At 67.4% G+C, this 19,958-nt stretch overlaps 6 protein-coding genes across 6 annotated transcripts; 2 read left to right on the top strand and 4 right to left on the bottom strand.

Annotated features, from left to right (window-relative positions):
* Positions 1-451: 451 nt before the first annotated feature.
* On the bottom strand, positions 452-2,404 carry CHLNCDRAFT_50366 (hypothetical protein; the record flags this gene model as incomplete). Its single annotated transcript, XM_005850893.1, has 7 exons — positions 452-520; positions 683-786; positions 940-1,080; positions 1,297-1,488; positions 1,668-1,818; positions 1,979-2,186; positions 2,319-2,404. 7 exons carry the CDS (start codon positions 2,402-2,404, stop codon positions 452-454), a joined length of 951 nt encoding a protein of 316 aa, XP_005850955.1.
* Positions 2,405-2,979: 575 nt separating this feature from the next.
* On the top strand, positions 2,980-3,721 carry CHLNCDRAFT_140714 (hypothetical protein; the record flags this gene model as incomplete). Its single annotated transcript, XM_005850609.1, has 3 exons — positions 2,980-3,112; positions 3,195-3,310; positions 3,539-3,721. The coding sequence occupies 3 exons, from the start codon at positions 2,980-2,982 to the stop codon at positions 3,719-3,721; spliced, it is 432 nt and encodes a 143-aa protein (XP_005850671.1).
* Positions 3,722-4,041: 320 nt separating this feature from the next.
* Positions 4,042-5,823, bottom strand: CHLNCDRAFT_29874 (hypothetical protein). The gene is made up of 6 exons (XM_005850894.1): positions 5,754-5,823; positions 5,383-5,628; positions 5,174-5,203; positions 4,720-4,890; positions 4,435-4,536; positions 4,042-4,271 (listed from the first exon to the last, which is right to left on the bottom strand). The coding sequence occupies exons 1-6, from the start codon at positions 5,790-5,792 to the stop codon at positions 4,140-4,142; spliced, it is 720 nt and encodes a 239-aa protein (XP_005850956.1). The 5' UTR covers positions 5,793-5,823; the 3' UTR covers positions 4,042-4,139.
* Positions 5,824-7,189: 1,366 nt separating this feature from the next.
* CHLNCDRAFT_140717 (hypothetical protein) lies at positions 7,190-8,415 on the bottom strand (the record flags this gene model as incomplete). Its single annotated transcript, XM_005850895.1, has 3 exons — positions 7,190-7,243; positions 7,411-7,528; positions 7,763-8,415. The coding sequence occupies 3 exons, from the start codon at positions 8,413-8,415 to the stop codon at positions 7,190-7,192; spliced, it is 825 nt and encodes a 274-aa protein (XP_005850957.1).
* A 6,661-nt stretch (positions 8,416-15,076) lies between these two features.
* On the bottom strand, positions 15,077-16,783 carry CHLNCDRAFT_19641 (hypothetical protein; the record flags this gene model as incomplete). The annotated part of the gene is made up of 5 exons (XM_005850896.1): positions 15,077-15,239; positions 15,442-15,553; positions 15,733-15,886; positions 16,164-16,386; positions 16,569-16,783. The coding sequence occupies 5 exons, from the start codon at positions 16,781-16,783 to the stop codon at positions 15,077-15,079; spliced, it is 867 nt and encodes a 288-aa protein (XP_005850958.1).
* Positions 16,784-17,693: 910 nt separating this feature from the next.
* CHLNCDRAFT_140723 (hypothetical protein) lies at positions 17,694-18,861 on the top strand (the record flags this gene model as incomplete). The annotated part of the gene is made up of 3 exons (XM_005850610.1): positions 17,694-18,050; positions 18,212-18,652; positions 18,751-18,861. 3 exons carry the CDS (start codon positions 17,694-17,696, stop codon positions 18,859-18,861), a joined length of 909 nt encoding a protein of 302 aa, XP_005850672.1.
* Positions 18,862-19,958: the final 1,097 nt, after the last annotated feature.

Consider the following 19,958-nt stretch of genomic DNA (forward strand, 5'->3'; position numbering starts at 1 on the left):
CGCTGGGTGCGGTCCGCCGCTGCCACCGGCCTGTCTCCTCAGCCATCCAGTGCGACCCCGTGCGCCACTGCGCCAGGCGCACCCGGCGCCGGCGCTCGGGCACATCGCACAGGAACGACGCAGGCGTGTAGGCCTCCGCAGAGATGCTGCCCCCCCACACGTCCTCAATGTACCGCTGCACCTTCACGGATGCGTGCGTGTACGAGGCAACATGGCGCTCCAGGAGCGCTTCCGCCAATTCAGGTATGGCCTGCAGGCTGCACATGTAACAGCGTGCCCGGGAACCTGCGGGTCAGATCTTCTTTGGGGCAGATGGCAGAAAGGGCAGAAAGCCGAAAGAAACACGGGGGCAGTGATGAGATTTAATAACAGGTTGGGGTGAGACAAGGGGGGACGCTCAGCATTGAAACAACAGCAGTGCAAAGCAATACGTGACTCCAGCCGCCCGCCGTCACTTCTCATCAGCGCCAAACTCGAAGAACCTGAGCAGCTCCTTAGCCACCGCCTCGGGGTAGTCCTCCTGGAAAGAAGCAAGGTTGAGAAGCAGAGGCAGACGCAGCATCAGTGGTTGGCAGCCGATGCGCACAACACTGCCTCCCATCCAGCAAACCGAGTCAGTTGCCCGGCATGGCATCTGCCGCCACTTCTGCTGCCCCCCACCCCACCCTTACCCCCCACCCACCTGCGGCATGTGGCCCAGCTTGGCCTCCACGCTGCTGCCCATCCTCATGCAAGTGCGCTTGCTCTCCAGCCACTCAAACACAGACTTGAAGGGGATGAACTGGTCTGCAGGCACACAAAGCAGAGGCTCATGGGCGCCGGAGCACACACTCCAGTGGCTGGTGCAGCCAGCGACGCTGTGCCTGCACCATGCCAGCCTGACCAGCCGGGCAGCACAGCGCTGCAGCGCATCACTTCCCAGCCCAGCTGCCTGCTCACCCGAGGTGCCGTGCAGCACTAGGCTGGGCTGGCGCCAGCTCTGGTACCCCTCATCCACGCGCCTCAGCAACGCGGGCCAGTCCAGCTGGGCCATGATGGACGCGATTGCCTCACTGGCAGCAGCCTCCTCCTGGTACGGCGCTGCGGGAAGGATCCAGCGGCAGCGCTGAGGCAGGCGCAAGCCTGCAGCATACGCCTGCAGCTGCCAGGCACGGCACAGCAGCAGCAGCGCCAGCCCACAGCCAGTCGCCGCATGTGGCGGCCCAGCCCGGCCAGGGCCAGGCGGCGCTGGGTGCTCCCCTGCCCAGCACAGCACAGCGCATCCCAGCCCAGCCCAGCACAGCACAGCAGGCTCACCATCGTACGCCTGGGCATCGCGGTAGGTCATCGCATACGGCCCCCCCGCGGCATTGAACAAGTCGCCGGCAAACTTGCTGCCCGCCTTTGGCCGCAGGAAGGGGACGGGGTTCTTGTAGGCCGCCAGCTCCGGCCGCAGCGGGGTCTTCTGGCTGAGCGGGGTGTTGAGGATGGCCAGCTTGGCAACTGACTCTGCAGGGGCGCAGCCCGGGCAGGCGGGAGTGGGCAGCTCAGCCGGCCAGCTAGTTTTTAGGTGGCACGCTGAATGGCTGCCGGCCGGCCACGACTGCATGCAGCACAGGCTGGCACACTAGGCGCCGGGCATGCCATGCACGCCATGCAAGAGCGGCGGCAGCGGCACCGCGGCTCACCATCGTTTTCGAGGGCGTACAGCAGGCCGTACTGCCCGAGGACGTAGCCCTGTACCACCAGCGCAAACGGCTGCCGGATGCCCGCCGCCGCCACAAACTGCTGCAGGGCCGCCACATATGCTTCTGCTGAGTAGTCGAAGCCGCTGGTGGGCTGCAGCAGGAGCGGAGAGGCAGGCAGGCAGGCAGGCAGGCAGGTGGCCGGGCGGGTGGGGAGGCTGGCGGGCACAAGCGGATAGGCAGCCGTGGGGGCGAACCGGTAGAGCAGCATCACCCACGGCACAACACCATCGCACCCACGAGCACCCACGCACCTTGCTGGAGGCGCCATGCCCCAGCCAGTCCACCGCGATGGCCTCGTGCCCCGCCTCGCCCAGCAGGCGCACCAGGCTGCGGTAAGTGTAGGAGCTGCTGCCGATGCCGTGGAGGCACAGGATGGGGAGCTTGTCGGGGGTGGCCGCCGCCTCGTTCACCTCCCCCCTACGCAACGCCCACGTGAAGCCGCCCGCCTCCACCCGCTCGCTGCAGGGCAGGCACGCCGCGGGTGCGGGATGCGCCCACCAGGTGAAGGGAAGGGGCAGTTGGGCACGGTGGGGCGCGGAGCGCAACGCAGGCAGGGGCAAGGCAGGCCGTCAGGCGGGCACCGGTTCGTACCTGGCCTCTGTGGCCATGGTGGTGCCTCCGATGATGTCCCCTGTCATGGGATCAATCTCCTCCAGCTCGGCTGCTCGTGCCACCATGGCTGCACGCCCCCTGCCACGGCTCAGCGGCGCACGCCGGCAGGCGGCGCGGGCGGCAGCGGCGCCGGCGGGGCTGCTGGGAGCCCCGTTCTTTAGGGATGCCCTGCTGCCAGCATGACTGTGGGCGGCTGGCCTGGCCAGCGCTGAGCTGCACGACATGTGTGTGGCGTTCCCCGAGCACCAACGCCTGAAAGAACGTGGATTCTCCCGGGTGCAGCCCCTGGGATGTTGATGTCACCAATGTGGCTTATTTGCAGGCGTTCTGGTGGTCACTCCCACCAGACAGCAGGGCGCCCAGCTGGAGGTCGGCCTTGTGGGGACGGCACATCTTGAACCGCCACAACAATCGTGCTCTCAGCCATCGTTGCCAACTGAATTGCGGCTGTCAAGCCTCCTCCCTCTCCTGCTGCCATCTCCTTCTGCCGCCAATTGGGGCTCCTGCGCGTCTGCTCGCACGAGTCTGAACCCGTCCAAGTCGATCGGTGGGCCTGAGTCGTCGTGTGCACATCTGGGCCAGGCAGCGGCAGCGGCAGCGGCGGGTGCAGCGGCGGCAGCGGTGTAGGATGAATGGTGCCATGGCGGAAGCACTAGCGCAGGCGGATGGGGAGGACGATGTGGAGAAGCAGATCGAGGCCGCCCTGGCCTGCCCCTGCCTAGGCGAGCTGCGCCGCCCGCATTGGTGCTTGCCGTTTGCTCGCCGCACCATCCGTCTGATCTGCTTCTGCTGTTGGGAACGCTGCCCTGGACTTCCCCCTCCCCACTCATGCCGCTGCACCCGTCGCTCCCGCAGGCGACCTGAAGGAGGGCGCGTGTGGTCCCACCTTTGTGCACGCCTTTGGCTGCTTCATCCGCAGCGAGCACGAGGACAAGGGCATGGACTGCCTGGAGCAGTTCAAGGCCTTCCAGGTGGGGGGGCTGGGGTTGGGGCTGGGATGGCAGGGTGGTGCAGGGGCTGGCGGGCAGGGCTGGCGGGAGGGGCTGGCGGCTCGGGCAACAGCCTGCGTGGCACGCTGGCTCTGAGGGGCTGGGTGGATCTGTGAATCACGCAGCCTGCCCGTCTCCCGGTGCCAGCAGCCGCGGCGTTGTTTTTGAGGTTCTCAAAGGACACCCTGCACCACCCCACGTGTTGTACAGGTGTGCCTGCAAAAGAACCCAGAGCACCTGGCCAAGATCATGCAAGCGGATGACGGCGCAGATGGCGGCGCACCGGGCCAGCCGTCGGAAGGCGCGCAGGCGGGCGGCAGCGGCTCGGGAGGAGGAGAAGCGGCAGCACCAGCGGTGCCTCCGCAGCGGCAGCAGCAACCAAAGAAACCATAGGTTTCGCGGCTGCCTGGCTTGCTGCCGCCTCTGCCCAGGCCACCCTTCCTCCTCTCCTAACCTCCCTTAAAAAAATTCATCCTGAGCTAGGCGGCTACGTTACATACGGTGCTGGTTTTGTGTTGGGTGTAATCTTCTCGAGGACTCGGTTGACAAAAACACACAAGGGGCCGGGCCGCCGCAAGGCAGGCCCTGCAGAGTGCCGGCCGCAGCGGCCGCGCGGCTGCCGGCCGCCGTGCGGCGGCCGCGTGGCGTGCTGGTCCCGGCGCCAAGTGCCCCCCATGAGTGACCCTAGGCCTGCAGCCTCCTCCCGCGGCCGCTTGATGGTACAAGTGCTGCTGCTGCTGCTGCTGCTGCTGGGCCGCGGCGATGGGCCGCAGGGCCAGCGGTGCTGTGCCGGGGGGTGGGGCCCAGCGCTTTACCGGGGCGACACGGTGATGTTGCTGTCGGCCTCCAGCAGCTTGCCGTTCTTCAGCTCGGCAAAGGCACGCAGGGGCCAGCCGAAGCCCTCCCACAGCAGCTTCCAGGCAAGGGGCACATCGATGATGATCTGCAGCGCCAAGCGTGCGCGCGGCCAGGGGTCGGGGTGTGCATCAAGCGAGGGCAGGCGAGGGGGCGAGCACGACGAGACAGCCAGCAGCGGCACGTGCATGCGAGGCTTTCTGGCGCTGGGCACCCCACCCTCTTTCTCTGACCCTCCCCCTCTGCCTCACCTCCTTCTCGATGGGCTTGGCGGTGGCGGCCACAGCCTGCAGGTACTTGGTGCCGGCAAAGCCCAGCCAGCCGGCAAAGTAGATGAAGCCGATGGTGGGGATCTGCGGGCAGGCGGGGGCAGGCAGGGGTGTGGGCGAGTGAGGCAGGGGCGGCGAGGAGCGGGGCGCATGTGCAGAGCGGCGGCCGACGGCACCACACAAGAGGCAGGGCCTCGTGTGCTGGCACGGCAGCAGGGACGGCGGCCCGAGCGCCACGGCAGCAGCATGGGCGGCGGCGGCGCCCACCAGCACGTCGCCGGCGTGGCCGTATCGCAGCGCGAGGCCGGGGTCGGCAATCAGGTGCGGGAGGCCGTCGGTGCCGCACAGCAGGCCCTGCTTGGAGTAGTTGTCAAAGCGGCGCTCGGTCTTGGCGATGGTGGCCTGGAGGGCCAGCGCGGGGGCGGAGCCCTCCTCGTACTGCAGCAGCAGGAGGCAAGACGAGCGGGGCGGGCGGGGTGAGGAAGCACCTGGCAGCGGTGTGTGTGCGCAAGAGAAAGGATCAGGGAGAGCCTCAGCCGCATCCGGGGGGCAGGCTGCGAGGCTGGTGCGCTGACGCTGCTGGGCTGCGCCCGCACGTGCTGCATCGCTGCGGCGGCTGCGAAGATGGGTGTGCCCGGCGACGCGAAGCTGCGCCATGCCGCTGCACCCTACGAGGCTGTCGCTGGTGCGGCTGGGCCCCACACCCAGTGCTGGCACTCACGTTCTTCAGGCGCTTGTTCAGGGACTTCACCTGCAGCGAGGGCAGCAGCAAGGCACGGGCGATGAGCCGCCGCCGCGCGGAAATCAAAGGCGCCGCCGCCACTGCCGCCGCCGCCACTACCACGACGCCGGCGCCCCGCTGCCCTCGGGGCGAAGCGGCCCCAAGGCCCTGCCTTTCTGGTGCGCGTGTGAGCCACTGCTGCTGCGCACCTCCTTCTTCTTCAGCTTGGCAAACGCCTTGCTCTCGGAGCAAGGGGTGAGGCCCGCCACGTCGGCAAAGGCGGGCTCGACGGCGCCAAAGCCAAAGGTCAGGGCCAGGGCCGCGGCGGCCACGCCGGTGGCCACCTGCTTGCCGGCCTCGTGCTTCTGGGCGGAGCAGCTGACGGCGCGGGCCACGGGGGCGCGAGCTGCTGCGGCCTTGCCAGCCTTGAAGCTGGTGGGCTTGCTCAGGGACACCTGCGGCAGCCAGGGACACGCATACTGAGCTCCTGGATCCCCCGGAGCCTGGGTTTGCCGCGGAGGCCCCGCCCGGGGCCAGCAAGGCCCTCAGCCATCATCGCCCCACCCCTCCAACGCCCCACCTGGGCGCCCAGACGGGTGGAAGCCACAGCAGCCGCCATCTTGAGCTATCACCGGGAAGCAGGGGTGGCGAGACGGCTTGATCGGGCAGGGAAAACCGCAAAATCTCTGTCACCTTCGCTGGTCACCTGGGTCATTAGCGGCGATCCGGCTGAGAAGGCCGTCCCGGCGGCTGATTCTTCTCCAGGATGGCACACATTGTGTGTTCCACGGCTAGAGGGAACCAGAGCGAGCCGGCGTTCCACGCGAGGTGATCGCTGAGGAGCGAGTTCTAGCTACTGCTGCGGTCTTGTCTTGGTTTCAAGCGACCACACGGCCCTCCATGAACCATCAATGCAAGAAGGAAGAGTCGCAGGGACCTGCCCACTCCCCTGCCTGGCGCCGCCTGGCGCCGCCGCCGCTCCCACCGTGTTCCAAGTGCAGAGCGGCTGGTTGCGTTGTTTATAACATTCACAATGTACCATTCACATTCACTATCACTACCAAATGGCGCTGGCCTGCAAGTCTCCTCCGAATCACCGCTCTCTCCTCGCCCGTCTCTCCTCCACCGCCAGCCGCTACTCCTGCTCCGCCTCCTGCCGCTCCTCCAGCACGGCCGCTGCGGCCCTGCGTGCCGCGCCGCGCGTCATAGTGCCCACCATGCCTCCCTGGAAGCCAGGCGGTGCCACGCCCCCCGTCGAGCCCGGGGGTGCGCCTGCAGGGCCCACGGGGATCTGGCCGGGGGTGGCGCTGGCGGCAGATGCCAGGCCCAACGCCGCGTCGCCAGCCGCCGTCTCGCGCTGGCCCCTCAGCGTGGCCTCCAGCCGGGCGCCCTGCTCCTCAAAGCGCTGCCGGTCGTAGTGCTGCTGCTGCTGCTGCCTCTGCTGCTGGCTCAGCCTCGCCCCGGCGCGCGCCGCCTCGGCCAGCCATGGGCTGTACACCGCGATGGGCTGAAGGCCCGGCCGCCCGCTGCCCTGCTGCTCGCCGCTGCTCCCTGCTGCTCCCTGCTCCTCCCTGCTGCGCTTCATGCAGGGAGCCGCCTGCTGTGAGCAGCCTGCTGGCCGGGGCCCTGCGACACACTGTGGGGCCACTGCTGCTGCTGAGGTTGGGCCTGCGGCTGCGGCTGGGGCTCTGGGGCCCACAGGAAGGCCTCTACCAGCAGGCACAGGTTGCAGACCTCTCCTCAGTAGCAACCCTGAGAGTTTCTGGCGGTCCCTGGCGGTCCAAGGTGCGCTGCCTGAAACCCCTGCCTTCACGGACCTGACGTCATATGCTGGAAAGGAAAAGAAAAGAAAAGGGCTCCCTGGCTATTACAGGCAGCAACTCAACTCGCTCCATCTCATCTGTTCAACAAGCCGCACTCCTGGCAGCAGAAACAAGCATGCCGGCTGTGTGCTGGTGGTACAGGCGGAGGCGGCCGCCCCGACACGGCTGGCTGGCAGCCGCTCGCTGGCGCCCCTCACGCGCCGCCCTGAGAGAAGAACTCATCCACCACAGCATCCTCCAGGGCCAGCTGCAGCACGGGGAGGGGCCGGGTGCGACAGAATCAGCTGCTCGTGCGGTGGCACTGGCCTCCATTTGCTTGCTGTGTCGCGCTCCCGCGCCAGCGCCAGCGCCAGCGCGGAAACCACCGTTCCCACCCCAGCACCCCTCAGCCCAGGCGGCCCCACTTCAGCCCACTCCCCAGCTCGCCTGTATCGAAATGGCGATGCCGACGATGGGCTTGGACGGCATGCCCTTGCGCGGGCGGGCCGGCTGCCGCAGGAAGGATTCCACACGCTCCGCCTGGCCCCACGAACTGCGGCAGGCGGGCAGCGGCAGCAGCAGTGCGCGGCGGCATGGAGCACGGTTCGCTGCGCACAGGCAGCCCACGTGGCTGCCGGCCGCAGGCACGCGCAGCCAGCCCCACATCACAGGCCCTGCCCGTGCCCGTGCCCCGCCTCGGCAGCCCCTGCCCCCGCCCCTGCCCCAGCCAGCCAACACCACACAGCCGGCCGCACTCCAGCACACGCTCCCACATGCTAGCGCTCACTTGAGGTAGAGGGCCATGAGCTCCAGCTTCTCGTCATACTCCTCCTCGCTCATGGGGAAGGAGCGCTGCTCCAGGTGGGTCCACATCACGTTCAGGCAGATGAGCGTCTTCCCCAGCGGCAGGTCGCGGCGCACAAAGGAGAGGTCGTAGGCCTTGCCCCACTTGCCATACACCAGGTCCCGCAGCAGCGGCCCCGTCAGCGCGCCGCCCTCGCCGCCGCCGCCGCCGCCGCCGGACGCCACCTCGGCGATCCGCCCCGCCAGCGCGCTGGCCACCTGCTCGTCTGTGGACTGCAGGAAGCTGGGCTGCGCCGCCTCCGCATCCTCTGCGGCTGCGGCGGGCGCTGCGTCTGCGGGCGCTGCCGCTCCACCCTGGCGCGCCTCGGCCAGCCGCTGGTTGAGCACATCCACATCCTCCTCCTGGATCTTCCCTTCCCCGCCCTTCTCTTCCCTTCGGTTCGGGTTGTTGCCCAGCCTCCAGGCTTGCGAGCTGCGCGGCGCCCAGGACTCGAAGTTCAGCAAATCGTCAAACAGGCCGGCCTGGGGCGGGCGCCGCGCTGCTCGCTGCCGCCTGCCGCCGCTGCCGCCTGGAGGGCGCGCCAGCTGCCGGCAGGCGCCGCCCCTGGCTGCTACACTGGCTGCTGATCGCTGCATGGGCCCTTCAAGGGCTGTCCAACGGCGCCTGGGGACGCAGACCAGAGGCTCTAATTGGCGCCAGTGCGGAGCCTCTCTTCAGCGCAAGGGCCCTCCAATTAGGCTTTTGCAGGAGCCAGGTGATCTGTGGTGCGCCAACGAGGGCCGCAGAAAGGTGCACGCACAAGCTGCACGCAATTTGGGCCACGTCGGCAGGGACCTTGGCCCAGCTTGTAAGCCGCCCCCGCCTGCCACCAAGCTCCCAGGTACTGGTCCTGTCGGAACAAGCAGCCTGCTGGAGCGACCTCCCACCCAGCGGCCCCCCAGATTGACGCGTCTGGAATCCCTCTCCTTTGTCCAGCTCGCCGCAGCCTCAAGGTGACCGGGCTGCGTTGATCAAAGGGCAGGCAGTCTCCGTTGTGCCTGGCAGGGGAGGTCCACCTCCTGTTGTTGGGGATCCCTCTGTCGGGGCTCCCACGAGTCCGCAGCTCGCTGAATAGCTGCGCAGAGACTTGGTCGTCTTTGGGACAGCAGCAGCCGGGCAGCGGCGGGCACAGTCCGGCAGTCCCCCACAGCGGGCAGCTGCCGCTCCCCGTTGGCACGACTCCCTCTATACCTGCTGCTTGATCGCCCAGCATGTGTGTGCTGCTGACCTCGTTGCCACGCTGCTGCTGTGTGTGTGCAGGCCCAGTCAGCATGGCTGGCTACCCACCGCCCGACAAGCAGACGTACCCACCGCCAGCGGACTACCCGCCCCCAAGCGGCGCGCCGCCGCCTGGCTACCCCACGGCTGGTGCGTGCCGCGCTCTCAGCGCACCGGCCGCCTCGTACGGGCAGCTTGGCTGTAGGAGCCACACCGAATGACTGTTCACTCACTATTGTGCTCTCTCCGCCTGGCTCGCAGATGGCGTGCCGGTGGGCGCCCCTGGCGGCGACCCCAAAGCCTATCCCTATGGTGCGCCCCGTGCCGCCGCTGCCGCTGCTGCTTGCTGCGAGAGCAGGGAGGGAGCAGGGGGTGGGTGGGGGGCGGATCAAGGGGAGCAGGACACACGCCTGCTTTCTGTTGAGGGCAGAGAGCTGGGAGGGTAGGCGAGTGAGGGTGCATGTCGTCGGCCGTGCCACGGCGCTCCGCCTCGCCGCACTCTGCACAGCTGTGCCCGATGCTGGGGCACACACTTGCACCATGCCCTGCAGGCTACCCGCCGCCCTCCCAGTACGGCCCGCCGCCAGGTGCGCTGCGTGCGCTGCATGAGCGGCGCGCTGCATGCGGCGGGTGTGCCGCGGCTGCATGCGCGCTGCTAGTACTGTGGGCACTTGGGGATAGGTGCCTGGTCTCAGCCTGGAGGCCTGCTGTGATCATTGCCATCTCGGTGTTGCTCACTGCAGGCTATCCAGGCGCGGGGGGGGGGGCTACGGCGCTCCTCCCCCCTCCTACTACGGCCCCCCGCCCGGCTACCAGCAGCAGCAGCAGCCGCAGCAAGTCTACGTGCAGCAGGGCAACCCTGGAGCCGACGCCTGCCTGACGGCCTGCTTAGCAGCACTCTGCTGCTGCTGCATGTAGGTCTTGCTGCTGTTTTTGCCGTCTGGGGGGGGCAGGGGAGCATTGTGCATGTGTCCGACGTCAGCCCCACGTCAGCAGTGCTCAGCAAATGCATGCTGGGCGGCAAGGGCGGCGTGCAACGCGCCCATGCCCACTGCTGCCTGCTCCCGTCTTTCTGCTTGCAGGGTGGACTGCCTCACCTAGTAATGCACCCAGGAACTCCATTTCCCAGGACCCTCCCGAGTCAAGCCCCATGCCGCATCAGCACGGAACCGCTTTCCCGCGGCCCACATGCGCCGCATTGAGAACCCCCCTCTGTCCCTGCTTCCCTCCTCTACCTAGGCTCTGCTCTGTACCATTGATCTCTGCTTTTGAGCTGTGTAACGCAAGAATATGGGGGAAGGCTGTGGCTGGCGGCGCCATCTCGCGGCCGCATCAACATATTCGCCCTTTGCCGCCAGCGGGTCGAGTACCACCCTCTGCTGGGAGGTGTGGGCAGAGAGTTCAGTGCCCTGCTGTGCGGCCAGCCTGTACCACAGGGGCAGCGTTCAGCATCTGCACTGCATAGCGCCGTACGTGAGGCGCCTCGGTGAGCCAAAACGCATGCAAATGGCCGCCATGTGGCTCGGCAGATGCCCCCCCTGCTGGGGAGCTCACAAAAAAGTCCAGTGCCCGCCACGGAACAACTCCAGCGCCCGCCACTCGCTCTTGGAAGGGTCCGGCGCCAGCCATGGCTCCAGCGGGAACGCGGCGGCGGCGATCACCCGCAGCACAAACTCCACAGGCACGCCTGACAGCAGGCTGGACTGCAGGTGCGCCTCTGCCGCCGCGGCGCTGACGCCAGTCGCGCCGGCAGTAGGGCTGCCCCGCCGGTGCGCCAGCAGCAGGGTGCGGACGGCGGCCTTGAGGGCAGGCGGGAAATGGGTGTGGTCTGCAGGGGTCCAGGGCAGGCCGCCCACCAGCATCCACAGAATCCTGCAGCCCAGTGGCGGTGCAAGCTTGGGCAGGGTGCTTGCTCTGCTCGCATGGCTGTTTCAACAACCAGCCTGCCCAAGTGGGCCTTTCAGCAAGCCACACCACGCTTCATGTGATCCAGGCGGCAAGGGCCCGGCCCCACCCCGCCACCTGCCCTCTGGTGGGATGGCTGAGGCCATTGACGGCACGCCTGGAGCGACCCCCATGGCCAGTGCGGGGCCCATGGCAGAGTGCACCCTGGGTGTGGCAGCAGGCAGCCACTGAGGCAACGGAGGCAGCGGAAGGCGAGCGGGCACGGGCACAGGAGAGCAGGCCCAGCCCCTCCAACACCCACCCACCTGCAGCCTGATGCTCCTGTACGTGGTGGGGCGGTATCGAGCGGCCAGCAGTGCGCTGCACATGCGCACACGAAGGTCCTGGGGCGTCTGGGAGATTCGGCACCAGTCCCTGCGGAGTGCGCCAGCGGCGGTGCGGTTCCAAGCGGAGGTCCAAGACTGGCCATGGCCTCATTGTGCCGTGCTGGGTGCTGTGCACCTAGCCATTTGATGCAGGCTGCCGCGCGCCTCCAGCAGCAGCCAGGCTCACTGGCGGAACAGGCTGTAAAAGGGGCACGTCATGTACAGGAAGTCGAAGTGCAAGTCATGCTCTCCACCGTAGAAGCTGGCTGGGCGCTGGGTGGAGCCCTGCGGCACGCGCGGCTGGCCGGCCTGCAGCAACGCAAGAGATCCAGCTGGTGCGCCGCGCACGTGGGGACACACAGCTGCCTGCTGGATTTTGAATGCTGAGGCGGGGGGTGGCACGGGCATGGCAGGCTGCGCACCTGCAGCAGCAGCTCCAGAACGGCGGCGTGCTCCCTCCCGTCGACGACGCAGTTGATGCTCTCCAGAGTGACTTGCGTGCTGGCTGCGCATGACACAGAGGGGCGCATGCGGCTGACGCTCAGGAAAGGGACGAGGCTCCCACCCTACGGCCCCAGCGCCTGCGCAGCGGCCATCAGAGCCGCTGCCAGCGTAGCTTGCCTGCAGCAGCAGGCGGACGGCATCGGCCCGCCCAGAAGCGGCAGCATCGCTCAGCGGCTCGCCAGACGGATCCAGAGGGTCGCAGCAAAACGGGCTCTGGAGCAGCCAGCTGGCTGTAGCCAGGTCACCGCCCTGGTCCATAGCGCGGTGCAGCAGCTGCCGGCGCCGCTGCTCCCCCAGCTCCTCGGCAGCCCCCGGCAGCCCTGCCAGGTACTCCACAGCTTCCTGGCTGGCCGGGTGGAGCATGGCCACCATGAGCAGCCCCAGCAGCTGGTCGGCGCTCAGCTGCAGGCTGCCGGCGCTGTGGCGCGCCAGGAGGGGCCCCAGCACCGCGGCCTTTGTGGCCGCCATGCCCGCACCGCTCTCCGGCGGCTCGCTGTCGCGGTGCGAGGAGGAGCGCTGGGCCAGCCAGTGCAAGGGCGAGGCGCTGTCTGGGAACAGGGGCCCCGTGTATCCGTGGGTGCTGGGGGCGGGGATGGCACAGGCGGCGCCCACCTGCAGCAGTGCCGAGGCTGCGTGCGTTTGGTCTGCCATGATGGCGGTCGCCAGAGGTGTGGCGCCAGAGTGCAGCACCTGCCTGTGTGCTGGAGCCCGCCCTGGCTCGCTGGCCCCAGCCCCCAGCGAGGGGAAGCAGTGCCGGATCAGCTGCTGCGAGGCAGCCAGCTCTGGGGCACGAGCGGGGAGGAAGCTGCTGCCAGCTGAGCCTCCAGCGGTGCGCCTGCCGCCGCCATCAGCGGCACCGCGGCGGCGCAGCCTCCCAGCGCAGCTGCGTGCAGCGAGGTCAAGCCGCCCCCCAGGGCGACCAGAGGGTCTGTGCCACCCTGGATCAGCGCTGCCACGTGTGCGTCGTCGTCGCTGAGGAGCGCGTGGAAGAGCGGCGGGAGGGCGGGGTTGGGTGGCGGCTGCGCCAGCCCCAGCTCGGCTGCCTGCAATGACACACAGAGCACAGCATGGTGGCAGTGGGAAAGGGGCGAGATGGAACGTGGGCAGAGAGGAGCAAGAAGTCCAAGGCCGACGCGGGAGCGTGGCGAGCTGCGCTGGCCGTCGTGGCCGTGCCGGCCGCGCCCGCCACGGCCTGGACCAGCCTGCAGGGCTACAGGGCTGCTCCAGCCCTCACCATGGTCATCTGCAGGCCGGGGATGCTCAAGGCACTCCGCCTGGGCGGCGCCTTCTGGCGAAAACAACTGGCCTGGTGTTGATCATGGGTTGATTTGGCATGCTGCGCGCCAGGTGGGCGGCCTGGCTGGCCATGACACAGGCTCGTTATGACTGAATGCTGTACCTCGGCTCGTGGTGCCAGGCCCCCTGCACACGAGGAGGGGGCTGAGAGAGGGAGTGGCTCTCAGTGGAGGCTGCCACTGAGGCTGCCACTCACAGAAGCTCTGTGCCAACTGCTTTGCGCCCTTCGACGATTGCACAGCCTGGCGAGATGTTGGGTGGCAGCGACAGCCGCCTCACCCGCGCCTTGCAAATGGCGGCGCCTTGCTGAATGCAGCGCCGCTGTACTTCTAAGCCCCACAACAACCTGCTCAGAAAGGCAGGCCACCCCCTGGAGGCGCCGAGGTGAGAGGGGGGGGCAGTGGGGAGGGGGGGGAGGCAGGGCGGCAGCATCCATGCATTGGGCGTCTTGTAAAAAGCTTTTCTGTCGCTGCTACTTTGTGTAGGGGCGGTAGGGCGCCGCCCGACGCTGAGTGGCATGCATACTCAGTGCTGGGCCTGCTTTGACCCGCCATGCTCGGCTCTTCAGGCGCTCGTTTCGCTGCCGGGGCTCGGCATCGGCAGCAGAAAAGGATGGGGTGCTTTTTGCAATCTCTGGGCAGGCCCAGCACGCGCTGGCACAGTGAACAACGGCCCCAGATGCAGGCAGACGATCTCTCGGTGTTCGGATTGCAAGGCTGGCGTCTAGCAGCTCGACTTCGGCTGCATGCTGTGGGGGAGGCAGGCGGGGGCAGCGGAGGGCAGTGGGGCCCTTTGTGATCCCACGTGTGTCATTTGTCTCCTTCTTCTCGGGCGTTGCTTCAATGTATATGCTGAGGGACATCCCTGTGCTCTGAGAACCCCTGCTGGCGGCAGGCCTCAGGACCCTCGGCTTCTCAATCCCGGCCATGCCCCCTCGCCCCGCAACCCCCACAGAGTTCGAGAGCGAGGAAGCCGCGTTTCAGTACGAGGTGCAGCGCTATCGTGAAGCTGTTGCTGCCAAAGACGCTGCTTTAGCGCTCTACGCCAAGAGAAAGGCCGAACGGGAGGCGGCGACTGAGGCCCGACGCGCTGAGCAGGAGCAGGTCAAGAAGGAGTTGGCCCGGTTAAGCGCGGCGCGTGCGGCGCGGAGCGTCGAGTGGCCCAGCGGCCGCCCGCGGGTGAGTTGGTGTTGCGGGAGGGCTGTCTGGCCTCTGCGGGCTTGACTGTTGGAATGCAGCAGTGGTCCATGTTCACCGTGCACATTGGATGTGAAGCTGGTGGCTTGCTCTTACGATGCACGCACGCCACAACTGACGCCGCCAGCGCTCGCCGGCCGCCTGCCACCTGGCCTGCAGCCGTGGACGAGCGCAAGAAGAAGCAGTGACGATGTGCCAGCAATGGGGGATGGAGCCAACCAGGGCAAGGGAGGGCAGGTTGGCACGACGTGTGTTTTGAATAGCGCTTGGGGCCCCTGCCCACAGCTGACAGCGCAGCTGGTGTGGCGTATGGTGCACCATGGACTTCCTCAGAAGCATCAGGTGGCGGGTTTGCTGCCGTCTTGGCTCTTGCTGTCCTCTAACCGTTTCTCCTGCACAGAGCATCCTTCTGTCTGTCGCCCGCTGCCAATGCATGCCCACTTCATTTCTTTCCTTGCCAAGCCACATTGCGCAGTTCACATGTTGCGAGTCCTGCGGCTATGCGCTGCTGCATTGGTGCTGAAAGACGTTTTTCTGTTAGATTTCCACCGCTTTTGTGACAGAAACCGAGCCGGAGTGCATGTGGCCTCAAAGCTGAAGTTTTGGCTGCTGTTTTCTGACTGCCAGCTCCTGTAGCGGCTTGCAGCGAGGGTCATGCAACTGGAGCGATTACCCGACACGCATACAGCATCAGGTCGCCCCACTGCGTTTGCGCCACTTCCACATGCTGATGCCTGCGCCTCCGTGCCGCCGTCTGCCACGCCGCCTGCTGCTCACGCCGCCGCCTGCGCCTCCACATACTCGAGCGCCCGCTTCTTGACGTGCTCCACGCCCGCCGCGGTACCGTGTGCCTTCTCGTAATCCAGGTACCGCTTGAACAGGAACTTCATCTTCTTGGGCGGCAGCTGCAGGTGAGTTGCCCGCTCGAACAGCGCCCTGCACAGCGGCAGCAGGGGGAGGGGGGAGCCGGGGACGCACGGCTTGAAAATTGCACGGCGGCGGGCCCGGCAAACAAAGCGCGGCGGCGTGGCTGGCGCCGCTGCCGGTGGCCGCCGCGGCAAAGAGGAAGGGTCTCCAGAAGGCCCGGCAGCAGCGGCAGCAGGGAGGAGCAGCAGCAGCAGCAGGAGGAGCGGCGCACCGTATGCGCTGCGGGTCGCCCGCCGCCACCTCTTGGTCCAGGTACACGCTCCACAGGTCGAGGCGCTTGGGGTAGTTGCGCAGCACGCCCTCAAAGATGCTGCGCCCGCGCTCTGCGGGTGCATTACGCGGTAGTGCAGCGGCGGGGGTGGGCGTGGATGGTTGGTGGCGGAGTGTGGGCAGGTGCGGGATGGCAAGGGTGGAAGCCAGCAAGGGCAGAGGTGACGAGGCTGCTGTGCTTGTGCTGTGGCTCCAACACCAGCAAGTGTCAGCCTCCCTGTGCCCAGCCCACCCGCATCGCCTATCTTGAACTCCAGCAGCCCCGTCTGAGAGATCATGCGGATGTGCTCAAACTGGGGCAGGCTCTGCAGGCTGCGGTCAAGCGTCTTGCGTGCCCCCTCGGCGTCCCCGCTGGCCAGACGGTACCGCACGGCGCGCAGCCAGACCTGCGGGCGGGCATGGGGTGTGTGGGGAACGCCAGGGTGCGGCAGATGATGGCGTGAGGGCAGGACAGGGCGCGAGGCGCGGGGAGCAGCCGGCGAGCGGCGGCCATGCAGCGGCAGCGCCACATCATCATTACGCTGGCGCCAGCCAGGCAGGCACATCGCGGCCCGGGCCTCCCGCGCGCTGCTGGCACTCCACACACCACTGCCACAACTGCCACTTTTACTAACACCGACGCAGCAGCGGCAGCGGCAGCGGCAGCAGCCGCCGCCTGCCCACCTCTGCGCTGTCGCTGAACTTGCGGGTCATGGCCTTAAGGCACTGCTCCACCAGCCCCTCCTTGTGCGTGCGCTCAAAAATGTCCACGGCGGCCAGGTACATGCGGCGGGCGTCGGTGTGCGCCAGCGCGCGGCTCAGCAGCGCCAGGCTGGCGTCCTCGCTGCCGTACAGGTTCTCCATATTAAGGTACGCCACCCATACGTTGAACTTCTCGCCCTCCTCCCTGCACCCGGCAGGCGCCAGGCATGGGTTCGACAACGGCACGGCGCCGGGCGCTTGCCAGGCAGGCGTGCGTGCCGCCAAGCGCCAGCGTGCCGCCACCAGCACACGCCGCCCACGCCCCCACAGCCTGCCCACACCAGCCAGCCAGCAACCAACCTCCTGGGGCCGCAGGGGCAGGCCCACCTGTAGGAGATGGTCTGCAGGGCGCGGTCTGCCAGCGCGCGCGCCTTGTCCAGCTCGCCCAGCGATATCAGGAAGGCAAAGTACTGGATCCAGACGTAGGAAGAGTTGGGCGTGGACAGCACCAGCTGCTCGTACTCTGTGATGGAGCTAGGCGCGGCGTCGCCCTGCTGGGAGGGTAGCCAGGGAGAGAGCGGCAGGATGCGGCAGGGCAGCATGAGGTAAGGCAGGCAAGGTGAGGAGCGAGCTTGCAGCATGCAGCAGCATCGGGTGGTGTGCCTGCAGGGAGCTTGTAGTGCGTGCTGCAATGCGTGCTGTTGGCCCAGCCCCAGCCCAGCCCCAGGCCGCCAGCGTGCCTGGAGGCGGCGCAGCTCGGCATCCCGGATCTGCCGCTCGCGGTCATCCTTGGCCCGCTTCTTGGCGTGCTTGGACAGCCTCTTGTGCTCCTCCTTCTGCACCGGCTCTGCTCAGCGCAAGGCAGAGCGCAAGGCAGCGCAGGCGTCAAACGGGCGGCGGCAGTGAGCACAATGGTGGCGGCAGGCGGCAGGCGGCGGCGGCGGCGGCGGCATTGAGCGCCGGCCGCCGTGCCCGGATGGCAGGTGCGGCGCACTGAAAGGCACGGGAAAGGGCCGGCGTGCAGCGAGCATATGCACTCACCCGCTTGCTGCTGCAAGTCTTGCGGCTGGTCTAGCTCCTCCCAGCCCGTGGGCTCTGCGGCTGCTGCGGCTGCAGTAACGCCACCGGGCAGGTCTGGCTGCTGCTCAACATCCACTGGCCGCTCCTTTAGCCGCTGCCGCAGTTGCTGCCCTTCCGATTTTCGCTTCTTCTTCGGCTGCTGCTGCATGATTATCTTGCAAGATGCAATCCATTGGCATGCAAATGGATGTGGCTTCTGCTCATGGACCATGTGAGCCACGTCGGATGCACAAAAGAATTGCTCTTACAGCACATAGGCACGTCTTCGGGCATCCGACGATTGACCGAGTGACTATGGAGGTGAGGATGCGGGAGTTGGGGCCGCTACCAAGGGTCCTGCCCGCGCCCTGTCTGCGTCACTCTTGCTGCTGCTGCACTAGTGGATTCATAACCTGCTGAGGGGTTGCTGTCGATCGCGATCGACGGGCAATCATGGCAGCGTCAGGCGGCCCGCCACCGCTGCCGCCGCCGCCGGCAACCCCGCTCGCCCGCATCCCACTGCCCCTAGTGCAGGGCACGCTGTTCCGCTACGGTTCCGCGGCCGCCAACGTGGCCTTCATGTCTGGCCGCCACCCGCGGCACGTCGTCCTGGTCGGCGGCCTGACCGACGGCCTGCTGTTTGCGGGGTACTGCCACCCGCTGGCCGCACGGCTCCATGCAGCAGGGTGGTCCCTGGTGCAGGCCCTGCTTTCTTCCTGCCACACCGGCTATGGGCTGGCCAGCCTGGACCAGGATGCAGATGAGCTGCACCAGCTGGCCACGCACCTCAGGGCAGAGTGGGGCTCGCAGGTGGGCCGGTGTTGGCGCGCAGTGCGGCTGTTTGAGGTGGTGCATGAGCAGGAAGCCTCCATGCTCCCCTGCGTGCACACACACACGTGCAACCAGGGGGCATGCACCCATCAGCCTCCTCATGCATTCCCCCCGCCTGCTCCTCTGGTCTTGGCCTGCAGGGCATGGTGATTGTGGGCCACAGCACCGGTTGCCAGGACGCGGTGCGGTACGCGCAGCGCCACCGCAGCAGCTCCGCCGCCGCGCCGCTGCGTGGCGTGGTGCTGCAGGCTCCTGTCAGCGATGTGGAATGGCTGGCCACGCAGGCAGGCACCGAGGAGCGGGTAGCGGCAGCGCGGCGGATGGCAGCAGAGGGCAGAGGCGAGGAGGTGGCGTTCCGGGCGTTCGACATCGACGGCGCCGCGGTGACGGCGCGGCGCTGGCTGTCGCTGGCCGCGCCGGGAGGCGACGACGACATGTTCAGCAGCAGCCTGAGCGATGCGCAGCTGGCGGCGGTGTTGGGGCCCCTGCGCGGCCTGCCAGCCCTGGTGCTGCTGAGCGGGGAGGAGGAGTACCTGCCGCCTGGGCTGGACTACCTTGCGGTGGGGCGCCGCCTGGTGCAGGTGTGCCTTAGGCTGGCGGCGCTGTTTGGACAGGGCCTTTGTGATGCACCGTGCCTGGGTGTGAGGCATGCAGATCTGGACCCCTTCCCACCATGCAGGCTGTCGGGCCCAGCGGGCGCTTGGAGGTTGTGCAAGGGGCCACGCATGCGCTGGACGGCAAGGAGGAGGAGGGCGCGGCGGTGATCGCCGACTTTGTTGCAGCACTCTGACCTGTTCTGTAGCTCAGCATTATCAACGGCACCAGCTGCAGGCAGACGATCTCTAGGTGTGCGGATTCGGGCCTTGCTGCAATGCTGGCATCTAGCAGCTCGACTCCGGCTGCATGCTGCGCAGCTGGCGCGAGGCAGGCGGGGGCAGCGGAGGGCAGCCGGCTGGCCGCCTTTGTGGGATCCCACGTGTGTCATTCGTCTTCTTCTTCTTCTCGGGCGTTGCTTAATGTATGTAATGAGGGACATCCCTGTGCTCTGAGAACCCCTGCTGGCGGGCCAGCAGGCCTCAGGACCCTCGGCTTCTCAATCCCGGCCATGCCCCCTCGCCCCGCAACCCCCACAGAGTTCGAGAGCGAGGAAGCCGCGTTTCAGTACGAGGTGCAGCGCTATCGTGAAGCTGTTGCTGCCAAAGACGCTACTTTAGCGCTCTACGCCAAGAGAAAGGCCCAACGGGAGGCGGCGACGGAACTGACGCCGCCAGCGCTCGCCGACCGCCTGCCCACCTGACCTGCAGCCGTGGACGAGCACAAGAAGAAGCAGTGACGCTGTGCCAGCAATGGGGGATGGAGCCAACCAGGGCAGGGGAGGGCAGCCTGGCACGACGTATGTTTTGAATAGCGCTTGGGCCCCTGCCCACAGCTGACAGCGCAGCTGGTGTGGCGTCTGGTGCACCATGGACTTCCTCAGAAGCATGAGGTGGCGGGTTTGCTGCCGTCTTGGCTCTTGCTGTCCTCTGACCGTTCCTCCTGCACAGAGCACCCCTCTGTCTGTCGCCCGCTGCCAATGCATGCCCACTTCATGCCTCTCCTTGCCAAGCCACCTTGCGCAGCTCACATGCTGCGAGTCCTGCGGCTATGCGCTGCTGCATTGGTGCTGACAATTTTGCTGTGCATTTCATGATCTCGTGCCTGCACCTGCTGATACCTGTAGAATGTGCAATTCTCCATACTCCAGAAGCCAGCCAATCAATCCAGGGTGCCAGCCGCCAGCGGAGCGCTGTGGTGGGGCGCAAGCACTCGCGCCGGCAGCAGCCATGGGCGGCGACGGCAAACAGGGGAGCGTAAGCAGCATGGCAGGCGGCTGGGCCGCTCCCGCCA

This window comes from Chlorella variabilis, assembly GCF_000147415.1.
Source record: "Chlorella variabilis unplaced genomic scaffold CHLNCscaffold_3, whole genome shotgun sequence".
Taxonomy (NCBI): domain Eukaryota; kingdom Viridiplantae; phylum Chlorophyta; class Trebouxiophyceae; order Chlorellales; family Chlorellaceae; genus Chlorella; species Chlorella variabilis.